This window comes from Cimex lectularius, unplaced genomic scaffold (assembly GCF_000648675.2).
Source record: "Cimex lectularius strain Harlan isolate CLEC.00 unplaced genomic scaffold, Clec_2.1 scaffold1, whole genome shotgun sequence".
Classification (NCBI taxonomy): Eukaryota; Metazoa; Arthropoda; class Insecta; order Hemiptera; family Cimicidae; genus Cimex; species Cimex lectularius.
This window is the reverse complement of record NW_019392813.1, coordinates 4,091,621-4,114,959: the sequence shown is the minus strand read 5'-3', so window position 1 is coordinate 4,114,959 and position 23,339 is coordinate 4,091,621. Positions and strand designations below refer to the sequence as shown.

Below are 23,339 nucleotides of genomic sequence, written 5' to 3'. Positions count from 1 at the left end.
TCAACGTGGAAAAAAAACGTGAATTACAATAAATATAATCCTAATAAATAACTCTATACAATTAACAACACTACCTCCACTTATCAGTATCTTAAAATCAGCCAGTAAACAAGAACATTTAAAAATTTTTTACAAATTAAGACTTTCATGATCGAAAATCAAAAAAGCAATATCGTTCGATTCCCAATACTTGTAATTACACCTAACCACAAACGTCTTTCGTCCTAAATTAAATACTTCTTACAACGTAAATGTCATTAAACCGTAATAAATAATTAATTACATAAATTATATAGTCAAAGAGATACAAAGTGTTTTTACCAATATCATGTCCTCATTACGCTTGTCTACAGTAATAAAGCCGATTATCATACATGGTCAAAAGTTAAATTTATCATTGAGCAAAATCAAAATACATTAAAAACATAAAGTACGTTACACATTACTCAAAAAAGAAAAAATAAAGACTTAAAAGTTGTCCAAAAAACAGAACTAGATGCAATGAAACTATTACCACTTGTTCATCGGTTGTAGTAAAATATAAAATATAAATGTGTTGAAGAGAGAATTAAACCACACATGATAAACCAAAACGTCAAAAAATTAAATATCCCACCTACAATAATGTATATTGATAAAAAGTAACAACTTTATTTTAAAAGCCTATAAAGAAATAGTATAGTTATTGAATGGAAGAATTCCTAAACATCAGCGATTCTAATTAAAATAAGTATGTTGTAGTTAATATAACGCTAAAAAATTTACAGGTGCTGTAGGGTTAAATATCAATACTGCCATGGTTGATTCACTGGAACGAGGTTTTTATCTTGGCTCCTTCCCGAGATATTAATATTTTTGTGATTTTAGTCACAAATCAAATTGTTTACATAAAATTAATAATTATTGTTATGTGTGAGTAATTTCTCAAATTTAGGGTCATTAACATATAAATGGCCTTTATCGCGCAAACTACATTAATTTTTTTCACATGATAACATTTCCGTTGCGAAATTCGCGTTTCCGAATATCCAATAGCCTCTCGAAAAAAATGGCAAAACCCATGTTTTTTGTTTTTGTTTTTTTGGTCATACTCAAATGTGGTTCGTGCAATGACTTTTACATCAAACATTTGAGATATTTCACAAAAGTTGCCTTATTTTATCGGTATTCCAAGGACAAAACCACTTTTACATATTTTAGGATTTTTATTAGTGAAATCTCCTTTTGAAAGTTTAAAAAACATAATATCGAACACAAGGAGAGCAGCAACATAAGAACATCGTATTTTTCGTATTTTTAATGAAAATATTTATTAGTTGGTAACAAAAATCAGATCCATTATTACATATATCCTTTTAATATTTTTTTGCCTTTTAATAAACCACGGAAGGTAGGCTAGTCCCGCAGTACACATGTGTATTGCTGAAGTGTTGCTACTTTCCCCGTCTATCCGGTTTCAGTGTTTAGTGATTTCCTCGTGTAATTTCCCCTTTTAATTATTTCTATAAAAAGAAAATGCCTCTGGGATTTTCGCTCCACTGAACATTATAACATAATTTAAAAATGTTGTTCTTGGGTTGCTGCTCTCCTTGGATTCGATATCAGGTTTTTCAATCTTGTAAAGTAGATTTCAACAAGAAAAGTTCTGAAAAATGTAAAAGTGAGTATGTCCTTGGATGGCTTATAAAATAAGGCAAATTTGGTGAAACCTCCGAAAATTTTGATAGAAAAGTAGCCACAATTGAGTATTTCCAAAAAACCTTAGGTTTTGCCATTTGTTATTCTTTGAGCGGCTACAATGTGTTCAGAAGCGCAAATTTTTCAACGGAAATGTTGTTATCTTGTAAAAAAAATTATGTAGTTTGAAAAATAAAGGTCATTTGTATGTTAATGACCCTAAATTTGAGATATTACGATTTTATGTAAACAATTTAATTTGAGACTAAAATCACAAAAATATTAATATCTCAGGAAAGAGCCTCAGATTTATATTTTAATGATGCGAAATTTGAGAAATTACGATTTTATGTGAACAATCTGATTTTAGACTAAACCAATAAAAATGGGAATATCTCAGGAAAAAGTCAACATAGAAACGTCGTTCTGGTGGCAGTGAACTATGTTTTATTTCATGAATCCACCATGGCAGGATTGACATTTAACCCTGTAACACCCTGTATGGTTTGTAATGAACAACAAAATATGTGTATCCGGTGTTTTTGTCTTTGAGGAATTTTCTCGTTCAATATCTGGCATTCCTTGTAAACTTGATCGTTTTAACTATAAATTAACCTTCAAGCATGCATTATTATTCGGTCATGATAGTTACATTGAATTCTAGATGACAGGGAAATGTCGGTATTTAATTAATATCCAGTTGTAATTTAAATCCGTCAAGTATCAGCTTTGAAGAGGTCCTGGTCGACTCCTTCAAATGTCTATTTGACAATGAGCCCCATGTAGTTTTCAATTTCAAACGCCTTTCTTCAACAGTGTATCGCTGTCTCAATCAAAATACAGATACGTTCTGTTTTCCGTTTATTTTGTCTATTAAAAAAGCTTATTTTAATTAAATTGATTTTTTTATACAAATTCAAAACGACATTTTTTTATTAATAGTTTACATTTCGGTACTTTTAGAGGATAAACCACGACGCTTTGAAAGTAGGGAAACTAAAATCTTTCTTTTTATTCACTCCGTCGGACGTCAACCTATAAGCCTCATAAAAGGGCTTTACGGCCAATATTTGCTAGTGGTTCCGGTCTGAAAACTCCCGAGTTTACGAGATGCCCAACTATGAAATATATCTTTCATACACTCTGATCCGACCCCCCGCCGATCCATCAGGAAATTAGACCGGAGTCGGGCTACTGTAAATAAAACAAACATAGGAGTTGTAAAAGCTATTGAATTATTGCGAGACCGGGTCGAACTTTCAGCCGTTGTTTTCCGCCCATTGGACAGTCTCAAGCCTTCCCTACAACGAAACGTCGATAAATGTAATTTTTCCCCTGAAAATGTTAATTAAAAAAGAAAAACCACGTATAAAAGTGTTGAAATCGTGTTTTAATAGTGGTAGAAACTATTTTTCTGTCAATATAGGTAAATTACGTCTGTCAAAAAAGACCAAAAAGTGTATGCATTTTTTGAAAATTTATTGTCAGCATTTGACACGATCAACATTCGCTCATTTATAAGTTCCACAATCTGGGGTTACCTACAAAAATGATCAACCCAATCACTGCTCTTATGATGGGGGGCAAGAACTGCACTATTGTGTAAAGAGGGAAGTGTGACATCTGGGGTTAAACAAGATGCAATCGTAAGCCCCCTTCTTTTTTCTCTATTTATTAACGATTTATTTAATAAATAGAAAGTTGTGAGATTCATATGGGACTATGAAAATCATAAAATCAAATTTTGATGATTTCCTGGTGATTTAGTCTTATTAGGATGCAGTCACTTCAATTCATGATAAACTCCTTCGAAAGATGCTTTTTGTGGTCTGCGTGTAAACATTAAAAAAATCAAAAATTAAGGTTTTTAGAAATGAGGGAAGGCTTACCAAAAATGAATAGTGGTTCTAAGAGAAGCACTCTATCGAAGTCACCAATGAGTACAACTACTTAGGATAGTACCACTTTCCCTTTCTTAACAAAAATATCTTGATGAGAAAATAGCCAAAGCCTCATATACAATTTGGAAGCAAATATTTGAGGAAAGGTCAATAGCGTTATCTGCCAAAATAAAAGTGTTTAAGTCATGTTAATGAACATGACAATTAAATCATGCCTTCCAGTTTGGACCCCGTCAGTTGTTGTGTAATTTTGTGTCCTAATCTGTGATTACAACTACCTCATCACGCTGAATCGTTTCGGCATAGATCGGCTCTGCTCGTAGCGTAAACAGGTCGCTGATCCATGCAAAGTCAATGCTCCTTTTGTTATGATTTTAGCTTCTGCTCGCGCCATATCGCACCACAGGCAGTGTAAATTTGTTTTTAAAGAGCTAGCTGGAATAATACCATATGTGAGAAATGAGCTAAGCAGCGAGTCTAAAACAAATATATTTTTAAGAAATCTATCATTTAAAGTAAGATCAAATAAAATGATGTCCTTTGGTGGTTGCATAGTTTGTGAATAAAAATATGGAAAAGTTTAGAGTATTCCATCGCCATACTTGAGTTAATGCTACATAGAAAGAATATATTCAAGAATGGGATAGAATATGAGTATGTTTAAGTTAAAAACTGCGTTGAGGGCTGAAACTGTTCAGCTTTAACCGCCGTAACTTCGGCAATTGGGGCAAACAAGACCAAGATGTTACCAAGAATTAGCAGCAATTTTTATATTTCACGTTTAAAGAGGCTAGGCATGTAAAAATGGGCGTCTTTAGATAGCTGAAGCACATGAATTACCTAAAGACAATAGGACTTTTTTTTAGAGTTTCTTTAAAAAATTGTAGGCAGTTTGAGCTTTATGGATGGCGTGATTGGAGTACTAAATGTACCGCCTAACAGAAACTTTCAATGACCCATTCTACAAGCTTTGACAAAGGGTTGCCGACCCCTCGAAAACCGTTCAATGAATCGACATGATTCGCGAGCTCGGCGAGGCTGAATTGTATGTCGCATTGAACAACCCAATAAATAAAAGCAAGCTTTACAAATACGAAAATTCTTCTCGAAATGCAAATTAATAAAAAAAAACTCTTGACGCGCACTAGTAAAACAAGGGATAAAAATAAGAGGCGTTTTCATTAGAGAAAAGCTCGAACATGCAATTCGCTTCGAGAACGTCTCTACCGGGGTTGGGCGACCAAATAAAATAAAAGCTTATCCGACCTAATCCCCTTTGTCCGGGAATTAAAATTTATACGGAAATATGACAAATATAATGCCAGTTGGGCCTCCTCCCCTGAGTTTTTTTTTATTTATAGTCGAACCGTGTTTGGGAGGTTTATTTGTTCGGGGATGGGTGAACTTGTTAGGGTCGGGAAAGCTCCCAGCCCGCTGTAATTTCCGGGTTACATCAAATGTAAAAAATATCAGAGTTTAAGAAAAGAAAAAATATAAGGGATTGGTTTTCTTCGATCTAAATTATTTCTGGATGGGGAAGTTATTTATTAAAATAATCTACCAATTCGACGAGTGATAAACAATATTTTTACGCGTACCTAAAGATAATAAACTGGATAACTACTCAATTCAATACGTACTTCACTCGTTCATCATAACTTGCATAGCTTCTGACAATGTGGTACACATTATACATATGAAAGAAATATTGCAAATCTAAGGATACCAAAGAGAGGAGCTGAAGAAGAAATTGAAATATTTTTGTCACAATTGTCAAAGATATTTTTACATTTCATGATAATTAATGATAGCCACTCTCCGAATCGTCTTGATTTTTAGATTTTTATACAAAATGACAAGTTTGTTTTTCTTTTTGTATGGGTCGACAAACTACTTGTCGTTGTACATGTACTACATGTTGTACAGCCCTCTTTTTGCTTTTCTTTTCCTGAGTTTCTCGCGTTTTAATCCTACTAATTTGTTTTCCTGTTTCCCCAGCCAAGATAAAATAATGTATGATATGACAACCTACTCTCTGTTTTCTTTACCCTATTAAGTCAGCTGTACCACAGGAATTAGTCAATTGTTGATAAAATAACCAAAAATAACAAACATAAATTCACATAAACAACGGAAACAATATAAAACATGATAATCTGATTATAATTCAAACTATCCCAGAATATTCTATAATCCTCGAGGGAATTGGGGGACAGGTCTCTTCATTCGCGCTAATAAATTACATTCGCACACCAGTCTTTAAACACACTACCTCAGAGTACTCGATATCTCTCTGGTATTTTTTTTCGCATTAATTTTGAACAAATCTTATTACATGAATCTGGCTGCATAGCAATTGTGTCAGTATCTATTAGCATGAATATGATAGCTGAGCGTTGAATACAGCTCAACCAACAACCGCTTTCGTTAAATTTTTTCGTTCCATAGTTACGCTATACATTCTGTAATACAATTTGTTTTTTATTTGACAGTGTTATAAAATCAAGAGGAAGCAACATTATTTTAATTAGAGGTTTTGTCATGTCCGGCTCTTTATAGAGAGTGAGTAGGCCTATACCACTCTGCCACTTGTCCGTTGGAGGCTTCCATTTAATATAAAAACTTGTTATTTGTGTTAATGGTATGTTTGAGTATTTATTAGCGTGAAAGTTATAGCAGAGCGTTAAGTACCGCTTAACCTACAACCGCTATGTACAGTTAGTTAGTAACTGAACTAAACATTAATCCATTTACGGTTTAGTGGTCAATTGACCAAGTTACTTCTTTCGATTAATTATTCTTTCTATGTAAGGTCTTGGTTGAGATAAAAAATTCAGTGTCTCGAGCGAGATTCGAACCCACGACCTTCGGCTAAATACGCTGCTACTCTACCACTATCGTGACTTCAGTCCTCTCGGACACCTACTCCCCATCTCAACCTACAACCGTTCGAATTTTCCCTCTTTTTGCCATTTTTAAATGTCGTGTAATCAAGATTGAATTCTCAGCGACTGACGAAGTGGCACGGGGAGCTGTTTAGTGAAATGATACTTCTTTTACTTATTAAATATTAATCTATTTACGTTTTAATAGCCAGTTGACCAAGTTAGTTCTTTCAACTAATTATTCTTTTTATGTAAGGTCTTGGTTGAGATAAAAATAACAAAAAGAGGGAAAATTCGAACGGTTGTAGGTTGAGTAGCGGCGTATTTAGCCAAAGGTCCTGGGTTCGAATCCCGCTCGTGACAATGACTTTTTTATCTCAGCCAAGACCTCACATAGAAAGAATAATTAATTGAACTAAACTAAACATTGTGTAAAGCAATGCTTTTTCCATTTGACATTGGTATAATATCATCAGCGACGTTAATTAATTAAAGATATACATATGCACTTCTGTTTGGAAGGAATTTTTTAAATATTTTTATGATAAGATAGTGAAATGGCGAAACGCGACTGACAGACGAACACAGCGGTTTGTGACATATGACCAGTTTACGCTTGACTTGTTGGCTAAATCTTCCGATATATTTAGTTATTTACCACAATATAATCTCATAATTTCTATGGTTTAATTAAAATTTAATTTAACAGCTCGTGTTCATTTTAATCCAACCCCATATGTGATCAGTGGTGTAAATGCGATTAGTCTAACCCCCGGCTTAGGGGGAGGACAATTCTTTGGTATGGAAATGTGCTAATTTTGCCATTGAGCTTCGCTCAGGTGTGGATGCTTCTGGCCAATTTCGTGAGTTAATCGGATAGAATTGAATTCCAATCGATTTCTATACTCCGTGTAATAAGATAAAATAAAAATCCTTTCCTTAATTTAAACATTAATTTAAACAACCTGGGTAATTTTTCAAAAATGAGAGGGTAAACTCAAAATTTAAACAAACATTTTGTAATTAATTCGATGGTGATGTACTAATAGCAAAAATTATTATTAAATTAAGCCTAAAATAATGGAGGCAATTACTTTTTCTTTATCATTTTTCATTGTCTTCTTAAACATTGTATTAGAAGTTAACCGTCAGATTATGTAAATTTGTCTAACTAAAATTAATAATTGAAAATTAAATATATCAAAAATACACTGTGAACGATTTTATTATTAAAATTATTTTAATTTAATGGTTAGATGAGGTAGAGGATTGGTCCAAGTACACAGCCCTATTGCTCTCCTGCTCCCAGGAGTAGTCCAGAGTAGTCCGATTCTTGGTAAATCATTCCGTTAGATAGTATAGAATTAGGTACAAGATGTGGAAAATTCAACGAGGAGACATATCGGCCCTGAACATACTAAGTACGGCATACTAACTAGCCAAAAACGTGGATCAATGGCAATGGATGAAGAATAACTCCTCTGTTCAATGGGGTCGTATTCCAAGACTGCACGCGAAATAGTTCATTAAAGGACCATCGCAGAAAGTAACGGCTGAATTTGTACACCTAGGACATGTTTTAGTAATAAAATGATAGTCGGACTGCTGTTGAATGGACACTGCTGAGTCAGAGTGTATGATGCTTGTGTAGATGAGGCCAGGGGGAAAAGCCTCATTGGAACATGTCTTCTATTGGTGTAGGTCTATGCAGGCTGATAATCCTACTCTTGGGAGAGAAAAAGCCAAGGCTTGGCCACACACGAGGCCCATGAACAAAGCTTTAGGATCTGTTAAAAAACCTCCAAATCAACGAAGAGCCGTAAATAATAATGGATATTGCACAATATAGCTAGCTCTTCCTTAACCTTCACCTTTGGAAGGAAACTTTTAGTTCGTTTGGGAAACCCTCAGGTCACATTCGTGTAACACGTCAAGAAATTCCCCATGTCCACGCTGAAGGTCAAATAAACACTAAAAAATGAAGAAATCGATTAAATTTAATTTGGCTTGCTATGCTTTCTATGGGGCCTTTCAAAACTCAAATTGAAAAATGTCACCAAGTTAGCAAAAAGCCTGGTAATCCATTTCTTTCTCCGTACCTTAATGTTATGATTTATTTTAATCTATTCTGGCTCTAACTCGTATAATTAATTCCGTGCTTCCGAGAGTCACTGCCATTATCAAACAACGGGGACAAAGGTCGTCTTTGTTGTCCTCCTTCCTGGAGGTGGAACTTATAATGGCACGGGGCCCAGACTTAAGAGGGGCATAAGTTCTTAATCCATTTCAGTAAAGGTGAATAAAGATCAAGGCTGAAATACAGCAAAGCGATAACTTTTATGATGTCTGAAATTAATCTGGGCACCACGGGGAAAATAATCTCTTTTATCACCTGAGGAGATCCGTTTTCGAGGGTATCGACCTAAAAGTATTCCGTTTCACTGTGCCACTCAATCATCATTTCAAAAGTTACAATTGTAAAAACACTTTTTTATTTACAAAGAGTTGAAGTTTTATATTTATCTGATCGTAAAATAAAAGATTCGACCTGTTTGGAAAAGGCCGGTCTAAAAATTGCAAGGGTCGGGAAAAGCTTTGCGAAACGAAGTCCGTTTACGTTGGAAGCCTCTCGTCCAGCTCAGTTTGTAATTAATTACGTGTTACTTCCAATTAAAACTTTATTCGACTCCTTCATAGCAAATTGGACGGCCCTCGTGTAATCTGAATAAACAGATCTATGAGGGTTCATTGTTTATAAAGAGCGATAGCATAAATATAAATTCAACTCTCCCCTCAACATACCTTTTAAAATATAACAACCGATGTTTTTTTAAATTTCCTTATCAAATTCCTGTAACTTTTTAAAATAAAATGATATGTAGCTGTGAATTGTAAACATTTATAAAATAGATATAAATAAGATCAATTCAATTGTTTCATAAATAAACACATAAATCTCCTGTGTGATTAAGTTCCAATTGGTGCAATTGTTGCAAATTGCAGTGTAAGAAGAAGTCTGAAAAAAACGATATACGGATTGTTCTTTAGAAAAAGAAAAGCCTGCGATATCACAGTGACATCGAATGTCATTTTTTTCTCCGGTATCCCCGAGTAAAAATAAATCCATTTGTCATTCCCTGCCACCTCAGAACCGGGGCCGCAATGGGTCCACCACTAAAGCGGAAACGGGCTGGTAATAAATGAAATCCATCAGCTTCCCTTTTCAAACAATGATATTCTCTATTTCTTCCTGGCTGGCACTTCTAAAGAAACCAGTAAAAAAAATTACGACACGATTACTAAACAATAAACCATATAGTTTGTAATTAATGATCAATTATTACCCATTACAGCAAATATTTTAAATAAATAATGAGACGTGTCTGAGTACGCAATGGTTAGTTGACATGGCGACTTATCACTCTAAAGGTCCCAGGTTCAAAACTCAGCCTCTCAGAATTCTTAATTCCTGACTACTTATAAATAGGTTTTTTTCCCGATCAATATCCCGACACCCGCTCTTTAGAGTGTTGATATGACATTATTATTATTATTACAACATTATTACAACCCTATCCTAATTTAGATTATTTTTATTATTAAGCTATTATATATTACGCACATTATAATTAATATAAAGATAATTTAATTCTTTCCTTTATGTTCTCTAATCATTACTGCTTTGAGTAAAGTTTATTTCTCAAAGTTTTAAATATAATCTTTTCCCAAATAAATTCAATATGCAAATGTTCAACGCGAATTGATGGTGACTATTCAAATCATTGACTAATTACAATTAAATAATCAATGAGAAATTTATTCAATCGATTTGCAAAATATAAGGATGTGTTTAAAAAAAAGGTAAATAGCTCAGTTTTCTTCTTTCATTCTCTTCCTTTCGCGTTTTTTTCTTTCTTTCTTCTTTCTCGCAGTGTTATACGTTATTTTCCTGTTTCCTCTATTCCTTTACTCTATTTCATTCTTCCTTTCTTTTATTTATTTTTCTTTACTTATGTTTTCGTTTATTTTATTTCATTCTTACATTCTTTTTACGTCGTTTTTCATTCACGGTGTTTCAATTCTCACTACTGTTCTTACTATTACTGTACCAGTTTCTTAACTTCTTTTTCTTTTATTCTTCTCTCTGTTTCATCCGCGACTTTCCTGTTTTATTTTTCCTATATTCTGCTTAATTCTTATTTTCGGTGTATTCTTTTCATTTTCTTCGATTTCCTTCTTTTTCTTTTTGTTTCATTCATTAGTTTTCAATGTTTCATATTTCCTTGAGACTGTTTAAATCTTACTTTCACTTTATCATTTCTCTTTACTTGGCTATCTTTCTCCTGTCTGTTTTATTATTTATTTTTCCGTTTCATTGTACCTTTCAATTTGTTTCAATCTTATTTTCACTTTTTTTCGCTTTTGTATTCTGTATTTGATTTTTCCCTCACGATACCTCGTTCCTACTTTTTCTATTTCATTTGCGAATATTTTAGCTTCATTTTTATTTGATTTTTCTGTTTCAATCTCTGTTTCAAACTCTGATAATATTAACGAACAAATCGAAAAAATATATGCTGAACTTGTAAGACTGGCAGACTGGAGTAATAACCATATGTTATCGTTAAACCCAACTAAATGCAAAGCAATAATTTTTGGCCATAATAAATTATTAAAAAATTGAACCTTTATGATGTAAATAAAATTAAAATTGACATCTTTTTAAAACATGAGAAAAATATAAAATGTCTGGGTTTAACGCTTACCAAGAAGAAAAATTGCATTGTATAAATTCACTTTTCCAAATCCTAAATGTATTTGTTAAATGTAAACATTGTTTGTAAATCCCAGGCCCTGAAGATGATCTCAATAAAAGATCGAAACGTTGGCACGATAAAGAAAATGTTTTTCCGAAACCTACATCACACCCGACCGCATCTCACGATATCTGAATAATCATCATCAATCATCATCTCTCTCTCTCTATCTATCTATCTATCTATGTATCTCTATCTATCTCTATCTATCTCTCTCTCTCTCTCTCTCTCTCTCTCTCTCTCTCTCTCTCTCTCTCTCGCTCTCTCTCTCTCTCTCTTTCTCTGTTTATTTGCTATGTACGAATTTTTACATTCATTGTTTTTGTAACTCAAATATATTGATTGCTGGATAATTTATTAGAAAGTTATATGAGATATCGTATAAAGAGAACTTTGCATATTTTTATCTTATATCAATAAATAAAGGATCCCCTATCCTACTTCAGGTAATATTTGAACCTTAAACGTAGAACGAAAAGAACTTTTGAACTTCAATTGAATCTTGAAGAAAACTCCTAAGATACCGGTAATGGAAAGAGGCACGCCCTCCCTCTTGCCCGGCTAAGGTTACGACGTCGTCCACCTCCGGCCCATTCATATATTTATAGAACATCAAAAATTTATTGTCGAATATGAAAGTGAATAGAAGAAAGTTAAATAGGTTGATGAGGGTATAACATTACCCTTCCTCCACCGTCTGAACACTAAAGAGGGATAAAATTGAGAACATCGAGCTTTTTACTTGTAATTATCTCGGAAGCAGCTTTTCCTAATTGACGTAATTATCGTTAGCATTTATTGTTAGAAAGGGTGGTCGGCTTCTGCCCTTTAACTTTTTGTCAATATTTGAATTCCACTTCTCACCTTGTAACTCCGGATAAATGTTAACTTTAAATGTAAACGATCGCAAATTAAGCCAAGTCGAAAGAGTCGCGCTTTATCAATTAAAACGTCCTGCTTATTTAATTCGCCCCGGAACGGAATCCAGTGTACCGAAAATTCTTAGCAGTCGTGGCCACTCTGTTTCACTTAGCTGTAAAAATAGGCAGGGGATCCCTCGAGCTATATTTACGGAGTTGGATTATTCCAGCGCCTTTTTTAAATGGAAGTTTATCTCTCCCACCTTTTTTTCTCTCTCACTCTTCTCCCGACCCCGTCCATCTTGCCTGGTGTTAAATTTTTATAAGTTAAAAATAACATCTCGCGCTTAAAACACGTGTGGTGCTTTTCACGTCCGATTAGCGTTCGGTCACGAGTGAAATGTCGATTTCTTTAATAGCTCTGCCAATACTTTTTTACGTATTAGAGAGATTTTGCATAACTTTTCGGCAATTTCAAGGTCACCGTTATGTTCAACTTCTTTCAGATAATCTTTATAAAAAGATAGTTCCTACTCACAGTTAGTTGTTTTGTTTTGTCAACCTGATACATATTTCCTTCAATAAAGCCAGAGCAATTGAGTAAAACAGACCCTTTGGCTGAATCGCCAAAATACAATTTAAAAGTCAAAGTTTTAAGAGACTTGTGGTTATAATGAGTAGGTATATGATTAACCAAGTGAACTGTAATATTTCAGTTTTTCCTACAATTGCTAAGCTAAGCTAAAAGCTTTTTTTTAAGAGTTTTTACATTTTTCGTCCTCAATTTAATTTAAACTGAACTTGCCGTGATGGTCCAGCAATTAATGTTTACTTAGTACATTAGAGCATCTATAACCATCAGGACCTCATCATTTACCAAACTATCGTCAGTAAACAGTAGCAAATCCAAAACATCCGTGAATGGTGCCTTTGTTTACAAGCTTGCAATAAATGACTATAACCTGAACTATTACAAACCCCTTAGGAAAAGGCGTTATCAAAAAGTCTTCAAATAACATCAACGTTATCTGAAAGATAGAAATGATAAATGGTGGAATGAGTCTGTTGTTCAATCTTTATAAAAAGATAGTTCATAATCACAGTTAGTTGTTTTCAACGATCCGGATTTCAAGCACTAACAGCTCATCATCACGTTGAAGGAATTTACAACCACGTCACTTGACATGAATTTTAAAAGTGAACCCGCCTATCCCCCTATGGACAGCTTTAAGTATAAAAATTGTAAACAACCATCTTTATTAACTTCTAATGTAAACTTTATATTACGGTGCAAAAAACTAAGTTGTAGTTTTTCTAATTAATTCTTTACACTATAATATTAATTTTTCATTTGATATTAATAAAGTTGGTTGTGTAAACTTTTTAGACTTAAAACTGTCCATATTAAACAACCTAATCGAAATAGACGTATATCAAAAACCCACAACTACAGACAGCATGATACCAGCGGATTCTTCTCACCCAAGGACCCAAAAAGCTGCCGGTTTCATTTGACTCGTAGACCGTATGTTTAAACTCCCTTTAACACCTCCTAACTATACAAAAAATTATAAATTATTAAAGCCTTGGCTAAAAACAACGGATATCAAGAAATATTTATTGATAGGTTGCTAGTTAAAAGAATAAAAAAATATCTTTAAAAGAAGCAACATCTGGACTGTCACCTCACCAAAATCATTAGGTTGTCGTTGTTTGCCAAACATTGGTGAACTATCAGAAAAAGTTGGTAAAATTCTTAAACAAGAAGGTTTTAGAGAGGCTTTTAGAAGAACGTGTTCACTTAGAAACATTCTCTCAAAAACTAAAGACAACTACATTACCAACATTGTAAAAGGTTGGTTTACAATGAGTAAGTGTAATGAGTGACATTAAATATATAGGACAAAGTGGTAGACAAGTTTAAACAGAGTTAAAGAACATTTGCCTAAATCTAACAAATTTTCGGAATTTAAGGACCATCAAAATGAAACAAAACACAACTTAAAACAATTTAAAATTAAATACAACAGTGTTACACAGTTTCAACAAAGGGAGAGAAGAAGATTAGTTTGAGAAATTTTAAATTAAAAAAATGTAAAATTTTAAATATGTACCAAAATAATATTACTCGTACAAATTAATCAAATTAATTAATTTAATTTTTTGCATTATTTTTTTTATCATTAATGTGTGGTATTTAGTGACCTTTAATTAATGATTATTTAGAGATCGTGAGATGCGGTCTGGTGTGATGTAAGTTTATAAAGACATTTTCTTTATCGTGCCAACGTTTCGATCTTTATTGAGAACATCTTCAGGGCCTGGGATTTATAAACATTGTTTAAATTATACAAATACATATAAGGTATGAATATGAATTTATACAATGATGTACACAATACAAAAATTGTAGGTTTAATAAAAGTCTTGCTTGAAATGGAAAAGTTAATGTCACGAGCTGGATTCGAACCCACGACCTTCGGCTCAATACGCCGCTGCTCTAACCACTTGAGCTATCGTGACTTCGATCCACTCGGACACTTGAGCAAGTGAAGGTCGTGGGTTCGAATCCCGCTCCTGACACTAACTTTTTCATTTCAGCCAAGATCTTACATAAAAAAAATTAATTAATTGAAAGAAGTCATTTGGTCAATCAGACCACTAAATATAATGGATTTAATCAAAGTATTTGTACTCACTTAAAGTGTTTGTTTTCTGTGAATATGTGTCATTGTTGAGAGTGTTAGTGAGATATTAATGTTTTTTATTTATATATGTTCGATTTTGAAGACGTAGGGAAAAAAGTAGAGATAGAAATTCATTTTTCTGTGAGGAGTCGGCTTTTTTGAGATGAAAGGGACCGACAGCCGTAAAAAAGGGGTAAAGGTTTATCGTTTGGGCCTGGTTAGCCTTCAGGATTATTAGGGAAAGGATAGACAAATTGTTGGAGATTTAGACTATGTAAACTGTTTGATGTGTAGACTGTAACGATTGTTTTACATATTGTATAATGTTTTGGGTGTGATATATATAAATGTTATTGACGTTGAATTTGATTTATGGTATTAACGTAGCTACTGCTGAGTGTACATGTGTCTGTTCTGTGATGATGCTGTTTTTATCCCTGTTGATGTAAACCATTTCTAAAAAGTTACGTTTATGTTTGTTTTGTTCTGTGCTTAACATTTTTGGATTGTTGAAATCAATGTTGTGTTGGAGTTCAAAATTGTGGGTCGCCAGAGCTGTAGGATTTCGTTTGGATTTTTTGCAATCCTAGATCTGTTGTTTTACTCTCTTATCCATATATTGGGATTTAATTCCTATGTAAGCTGCCGGACAATTTATAAAGTTGATTTTGTAAATTGCATCAGACTGATTTGTTACTGGTGTGGTATCTTTAATTTTGGAAAAAAGGGGGTGAATAGTTTTTGAAGGCTATTTTAAAGAAGAGATAAATGTGCTTACTTTGTTTGATAGGGCGAGAACAAATGGAATCGATATCGTTTTGGTTGAGTACAAAAATAAAACTTAACAAAGGAAATAAAGAAAAAACTTGCGATTTGGCGTGGACTGTATAAATAAAAAAGGACTCGCTCACTGAAGAATCGTAGCGAGGTTGGGGCCCCATTGCAACGCCGTAGAACGACCTATGGCTCAGGAAGTGAAGGATAGGATGGAAAATTTGGGAAATATTAAAGAAAAAATTTAAGGGGAATATGAAAGGTGCTCAAAGGGAGAGGTTTTTTAATAAAGAGGAGAGAAGTGAGCCGAAAAGAGGTTTTTCGTTCAGTAGATTCGCACTGGGAGACAGAGAAATCAGTACTGCCGGGAAAAAAGGACGAAAGGAGAGGTTTAGGAGAGGACTCAAAAGGTCAAGGTTTTTGCTATGGCCAAAATAGATATGTTGGTTTGTCTGTGTTTGGTAGAATTGATGTTGGTATGATAAAGAAAATGTTTTTCTTAACTTTCAATTAATTAAGGTTTTTAGTTGAGATAAAAAAGTGAGTGTCACGAGCCGGATTCGAACCCACGCCGCTGCTCTACCACTTGAGCTAACGTGACCTCGAACCCCACCTTTTGAATTTTCCCTCCTTTTTGTCATTTTTCAAATGTCGTTTAATATATTTGATTCTTGGCGACAAATCCGAGTGGAATCGAGGTCACGATAACTCAAGTGGTAGAGCAGCGGCGTATCTAGCCGAAGATCGTGGGTTGGAATCCCGCTCGTAACACTGACTTTTTTAATCTCAACTAAAAACCTTAATTAATTGAAAGATATTAATTGGTCAAGCGCAGCAGGAAAACTAGTGAATTTTTCTTAACCTACGGCACACCAGACTGCATTTGGAACACCAACCAACACAATGTACATACATGATTAGCAGTCGTGATTCATGAAAACATGTACGAATTGTGAAGCGTTAACTATAAAATAAAAAAATGTTATATATATATAAAGTTATGTGCGAGATTTAGACGAAAGACTTTTTAAAAAAGAATCTTTATTGCCAAATAACACACAATGGTTACAGAGAATAACTTTCCTATTCACGGTACAGATTATTCTATAACAATTAAATATTCGGATCTTTACTGTCCGTTAACTGTCCTGTAACTAACTACGAATAGCAAGCTTATCTAAAGGGAACAATTGAAAGAAGGGGCAATTGTTGAGTCCACACATGCCTAAGTACTGAGATAAGTATTGTTTAAAAGAAGTCTCGTTATTAAAACGGAGACGTAACTCCTCCACCCCTAGATGAAACATTCGGAGAATGTTGGTTTTCGGAGGCTGCAGCTACCGTAAGTTGCTGTTGTGCGAAGATATACTGGGTGATTCCATACCCAGATAGTAGTAGAATGAGTCCATACAGGAGGATCGTCCATATACTTAAAGATGTAGTGATGATCGGTTTCGCAATAGCTGGAGACAAATGTTGAATTTCTAGTCGGTTTAATTTGACATGCTTTACATTGACCGTAAATCGTGGCTGTTGTTCCTCTTTCAAACTAAGTTTAACTTCGTTGAGGAACCTTGTACCTCCATAAGTATGTGAAGAATGAAGAAGCTGTTTATTTCGAAATGTTACATTACTTGATGTAGTATTTATTAAGAATATTATTTAAATATATTGTAGACTTCTAGATATTGTGTCCCCATGTTTCGTTATTGTAACGATTTCTTCTTTGGGAAAGCTGGCTAAATATTGATTTAGTTCAGCTATCCAGATTACATAGTTTTCATCCAAATTGATGCTAGTGTATTGGCAGGATGTTGTATCTCCTGTTAATACGATTTCTTTCTCGCAGTTGTTCTCTTCATGATTAATCGATTGCGTTGAGCATATAGATATTGATCGAAATTTTTTACAATTATTGTCTAAAGGTTCAACATTTAGTTTATTTGAGTTCGCTCTTGTTTTCAGTAAATATTTTACATTTGGAACAATTGTTACAAAATAAAGTTATGTGTTGTTGGTACTGGAATTAGTTTATATAAATCATAAATTTGTTTTCTTACTAAGGGTAATTGTAAAAGATAAATAATTTGATTGTTTACAATTTTACATTGTAATTAAATTTTCAAATTCAAAAGTGTTCCTTAAACTTACTTCAAATGGTAATTAGTGGAAATTCTAGTAATTTCCTTAAACAATTCGTGAGGAGATATAATACTAGGGTGTAAAGTCTGTTGTTTACAAAATGTTAATGAGTTTCGACATCCTGTACTACATTTAATAGTATTTCATAAGTGATATGCAATAAATTTGTTTTATCTCTTAATTTCTCTAATTCAACATAATTGTTTAATTTTTTATTTACTGCTAAAATTTTTGATTTTAGTTCGGCTGTATTTTCTTCAACTACTGTTAATGATTTATTAAATTCCACAATGAGTTCATTGATTAATGAATATTGCAAATTTATTTGTTTTTCAAAATTAATTTGACTACCTTGTAGATTTTCAATATCTTTATTAAATTGAACTCCATCGTAAGAATCTAGATTACCTGTAATAAATTTTATGATGGATCCTAATCCATTAATCAAACTTCTTTTAGCTCTAATATTGTTAGTATTTTTTACAAAAACTATTTCTAACTTTTCTAATTATTTTACTACGTTCACTAATTTTAGAATACAACAATTTTTGTTTTTCTTTGTGATTAATAACATAATCATTTATTAACTGTGCCTCTATGTCTATTTCTAACATTGGGTCATTTCAATGTGCCCGTTTAATATTTCAAATGGGGTTAATTTTGTAGCAGAATGGATACTATTATTGTAAGCAATGAGTGCGTATTTTACTTTTGATCTGATTGAATCTTTTTTATAAATTTCCTGATTGTTTAATAATCTAATATGTTCTATAAGAGTGAAGTGAAATCTTTCTACTGGTCCATTAGAGTCCGGATGCTGTGAAGAAATAAAGTTAATTTTCATCTTGTGCAACTTCATTAGATCTTTTATCAAACGGGAATTAAATTCAGGGCCGTTATCAGTAATAATCTACTGAGGAAGACCATGATGAGCAAAGTAATTCATTAAGGCGTTAACAATTTCTATGCTATTAGAGGAGTTTAACGGGTATACTTGTGCATACTTGAGAATAATTTCAATTATTGTAAGGAATTTGGAATTTTCCAGTGTTAGCTTATCAATGTGAATAATGGAGAAAGCTTTTGTAGATGTTGGTGTGATATTGTACTGGATCTTAAGAGGGACTCTATCATATTTTGATGATTGGCAAATCTCACAACGATTAATAAATTCCTGCATAGATTTTTTCTGGTTAACCCAAAAATATTTTATTTTTATTTTTTCAAAAGTTTCTTGGATTCCTCTGTGATTCGTTTCACCGTCGGGATAGTTCTTAATCTTTCTATGATCTCTTCCTCTATCGTAACATCAACTAGTTTCTCCGTAAATTTAGTAAATTTTACATCAGACGATTTAAATTTTGTTTGCATTATTCTTGTAAATTGTTCATATATATCATTTTCAAAGTATATTCCATACTTTATGTTTGGATTAATGTATTCCTTAATAAAAGATATTACTTCGTTTTCAAAATTTTCTTCTGCGAATTCCACAATTATCCGTGTTTTACTGTTGAATAGATTTATAATTCTTGTCTTCTTTGGGTTACATATGACAAGAGATATTTGAATTTGATTCACATAATGATTGACCGGACCTTCGGTAATTGGGATTGATAATCTTGTATTTCCTTCCGAATTTGAGCGTCTCGTTTGTTGTGAATCTTCGTCGATAATGATTCTGTTTTCATTTAGATTATCTTCATCTATGTTCACGAATGTGGAATCATTATCTATGGTGTCAGGCCAATTTAAGATTTCTCTTTCAGGAGAATCTAACTTTGAATTCGCAAGGTTTTCCTCCCTTAGCTCTGGAAATTCTTCATAGAATTCATCTAGCAGGGTATCTATTTCTTCATCAACAACCTTGGAATTATTGGGATATTTACCTTTTACTCTAGCCATATTTATTTGCACTCTGGACAAGGCATCCGCGTTTTGGTTCAATTTACCTTTTTTATAAATGATCTCATAATCGTATTCCTCCAATTTTAGACGCCATCTTGTCAGTTTCTAGTTTGGCTCTTTAAGGGAAAATAGCCATTGCAAAGGTCTGTGATCACTAAATATTTTAAATTTTCTGCCATACAATAAGGCCGGAAATATTTAGTACTCCAGACAATTGCAAGCAATTCCTTTTCTATGGTGGAATACTTTGATTCTGTATCATTTAAAGTTCTACTAGCGTAAGCAATTGGTAAATCCGCTCCATTAAAATTTTGGCTAAGGATGGCACCAATTGCTGCATTGCTCGCATCTGTTGTTAGGTTAAATTGTTTTTCAAAATCTGGATACTTTAATATTGGATCGTTAGTTAATATGTTTTTACAGGTTTCGAAGCTTTCGACGTATTCTGGATTTTTTATGTCGATTTTACTATCCTTTTTTAAAAATTTTGTCATAGGTTTTGTCAACTGCGCAAAATTTTTGATGAACTTTCTATTGTATCCTAACAGTCCGAGAAAGCGTTTTATTTATTTTTGCGTTCTGGGTAAGGGTCAATTTTTATGGCATATATTTTATCCGGATTTGGTTTCACTCCATTCGGTGTCACCAAATGCCCTAAATATGCTACCTCTTTACGAAGAAATTCTGTTTTATCAGGTTGGATTTTGAAGTTATATTTTCTCAACCTATTAAAAACTAATTTTAACCTTGAAATATGCTCTTTTAAACTTGTACTGAATATTATGATGTCATCTAAATAACATAAACATATTTCATTATTTGTTGTTGTGCATCGACAGTATAATTGGTTGTTTGAGTTCCCATCGGTGTTCCCGCGGTTGGGAGTACTTTATGATTCAAATTTGGATATAAGATAGGAATACAGTTTCCTTTATAGTATAATTTGTCGTTAACGAAGTCTAATTGAATATTTAATAATTGTATATTATCTAATCCTAACAGCAAATCAAATTGATCGTAAAAGTTGAATAGGAAAAATTTGAGTTTTATTTTGCTTTTTTTGAGAATTGAGAATTTTGCACTGTAGTTTTCATTTGAAGTACCATGTGCAGTGATGACTTCAAATGGGTCATTTATAATTTTGTTTTTAAAATATTCAAAACCTAAAAATTTCTTTATAAAGGAACGGGTACTGCCCGTGTCGATCAGGATTGGTGCATTTGTTGCAGGATCTACAAAATATGGCAATTCGTTCCCCATTGATTGTAAATTCATTATCTGAAGTCTTTTATTTGGGTAACTCCTAAAAAATTACCCTCTTCAGATTTAGTTAGGTTATGGGATTTATCTACAGAAATTTCGGGTGGTTGTTCCCTAGCATCCATCTGGAAAACTCGTGGTTTTTTAAAAGAGTTTCTTGTTGAGATGCTCATGGGGATTTGTTGGTTGCTTTGTGAAAATGGAGTGAAATTTTGTTTAATTTATGATGGTTTGTTGAATTTCATGGGTCTTTGTGTAAATTCATGTGGTTTGAAATTATGTTTTTGATTTGTGTTTTGTCTATGTTGTGGGATCGGTTGTTGGTCTATTCTCTGCATATACTGGAAGTCGTTTAACATTAACTTTTCAATGTCTGACAAGGTTTTAGGATTCCTAGCGGCTAGGTTTTTTCTTAAAGGGTCTCTCAGACTACTTATAAAATTGGTGGCCACTACTTGCTCCTGAAATCTTATCAAATATAATTTTTCGTTGTATGTACCGTCTTCCAGCTGTATTTTAGCTCGGAATAAATCAAACCTTCCTTTATTTCGTTCAATGATCGCAAAAGGGATTTTACATTTAATTTAAACAGGTCAACCAAGATACTAGCTGGACCCTGTCTATCTCCAAATTGAGTTAATAAATGTGATTTTAATGTTGTCCAATCTTGGAAATTTAAATTTCTTAAATGTTGTTGGCCTTATTTACTAATTTACCTATAATATTCGTAAAACATATCGTTTTCTGAGGGTTGATATTGGAGGTACTAATTCGGAAACGATATGTTGCGCCTCTTCAACCTTCGTAATAAACTGTGTTATTGTTTTTGGGTTGCCATCATAAGTGGGGATGGCATCCAAAATAAATCTTAGTTCCGCCAAGTTAGCCATGTTAGTGTTACGAATTACAATAAATATAATTGTTAAATTAAATTGTGAAACCAAGAGTTTTATAACATGCGATACAATTTATTTACTCACAAAATTTCAATCATTTCTGAGTACTCGCTGATGTTCTTGAGTTGGATGCTCCCGATGAACGTGGTTTAGGATTTTCTAACTGTTAATACAGTAAAGTTCGTATTCATCGAACCCGAAAAGTGTCCTACTGACTGCGCCAGTTATGTGCGAGATTTAGTCGAAAGACTTTTTAAAAAAGAATCTTTATTGCCAAATAACACACAATGGTTACAGAGAATAACTTTCCTATTCACGGTACAGATTATTCTATAACAATTAAATATTCGGATCTTTACTGTCCGTTAACTGACCTGTAACTAACTACGAATAGCAAGCTTATCTAAAGGGAACAATTGAAGGAAGGGGCAATTGTTGAGTCCACACATTCCTAAGTACTGAGATAAGTATTGTTTAAAAGAAGTCTCGTTATTAAAACGGAGACGTAACTTCACACATAATTTTTTTTAAACTTCTTTCTGCTATTATGTTGCAGTCCTAAATTGTTCCCTAATAAATTGACTCTGGAATGTTTTAAGTTTATATTAACTGGAGAAGTTTCAAATAATACTGATCGATTGGCCTAGGATTGATATTTATAGGATGGCAAATCGTTTTGTTTTCAAGTAGTTGCATTTATCTATTTTCAATAAATGCTGTGTAAATCATAACAAACAGCCAAATATTCTTGCACGGATTCTTAGTATAGAAGTTAAAAGAAGGTATGAGAAGTTTTCAGAAGTTTTTGGCATGATAGCAGTCCTTTTTCAATGGTAATAGCATAAATTGTTTTCGAGCGATGGTTTAAAAAAGTTGAAAATTCGATGGCTTAGGGTTTAACGTAGAAGTCTATACAGGTTTTTCACGTTTGAAAGGAACGTCGGCTAGTAGCGAGGATTAATCCGGGTTCAATTTGTTCTTGTCAATGCTCAATTGGGATTCCGATCACGGAAAAAGGCCCGTTGAGAATTGTGGAACTATTAATCTCGGCGAAAGAAGGCCAACTCGATCTCGGACGGCAGTAATTTCTTTTCTATATCTCGCCACTTCCCCTCTTTTATACCTTTTTGTGAATTTACCACCGGGATTAGCCTCCCTGCAGCCGACAGGGAAGCAATTACCTTCGGGGGGAAGTGGCCGACAGCCGCAGAAGTGTAGCCACCCCCAACCAGAAAACGTCATCCCTCCACGACTTGACGCCTAATCATATACAACATAATATCTTCCCGATATTTCTCCCCCCTCCGTCATGAATAAAATATTACCTTTTATTTTCCCCTAAGGGAAGAAACTTTCCTATTCAAACGAAAAACAGAAGGATCATCTTTTTATTCATCAATTTATGGTTTCTACACGCTTTTCATGGTAAATGTGGTAAAGCGTAGAACGTATAACATTCTGTATAAATTCAAATTGTACGCACGAGAGTTATTATAGTAACATGGACGCAGATATGTTCAAGCAACAGAATT

General features: G+C 33.4%; 1 protein-coding gene across 1 annotated transcript in view; it reads right to left on the bottom strand.

Annotated features, from left to right (window-relative positions):
• Window positions 1–22,183, bottom strand: part of LOC112127381 — a 683,298-nt gene extending 661,115 nt beyond the window's left edge. The window contains exon 1 of the mRNA XM_024228346.1: window positions 21,892–22,183. Within this exon, the coding sequence (XP_024084114.1) occupies window positions 21,892–21,905 (14 nt within the window). The 5' untranslated portion in view covers window positions 21,906–22,183. The remainder of the gene's footprint in view (window positions 1–21,891) is intronic.
• Between the last annotated feature and the right edge of the window lie 1,156 nt (window positions 22,184–23,339).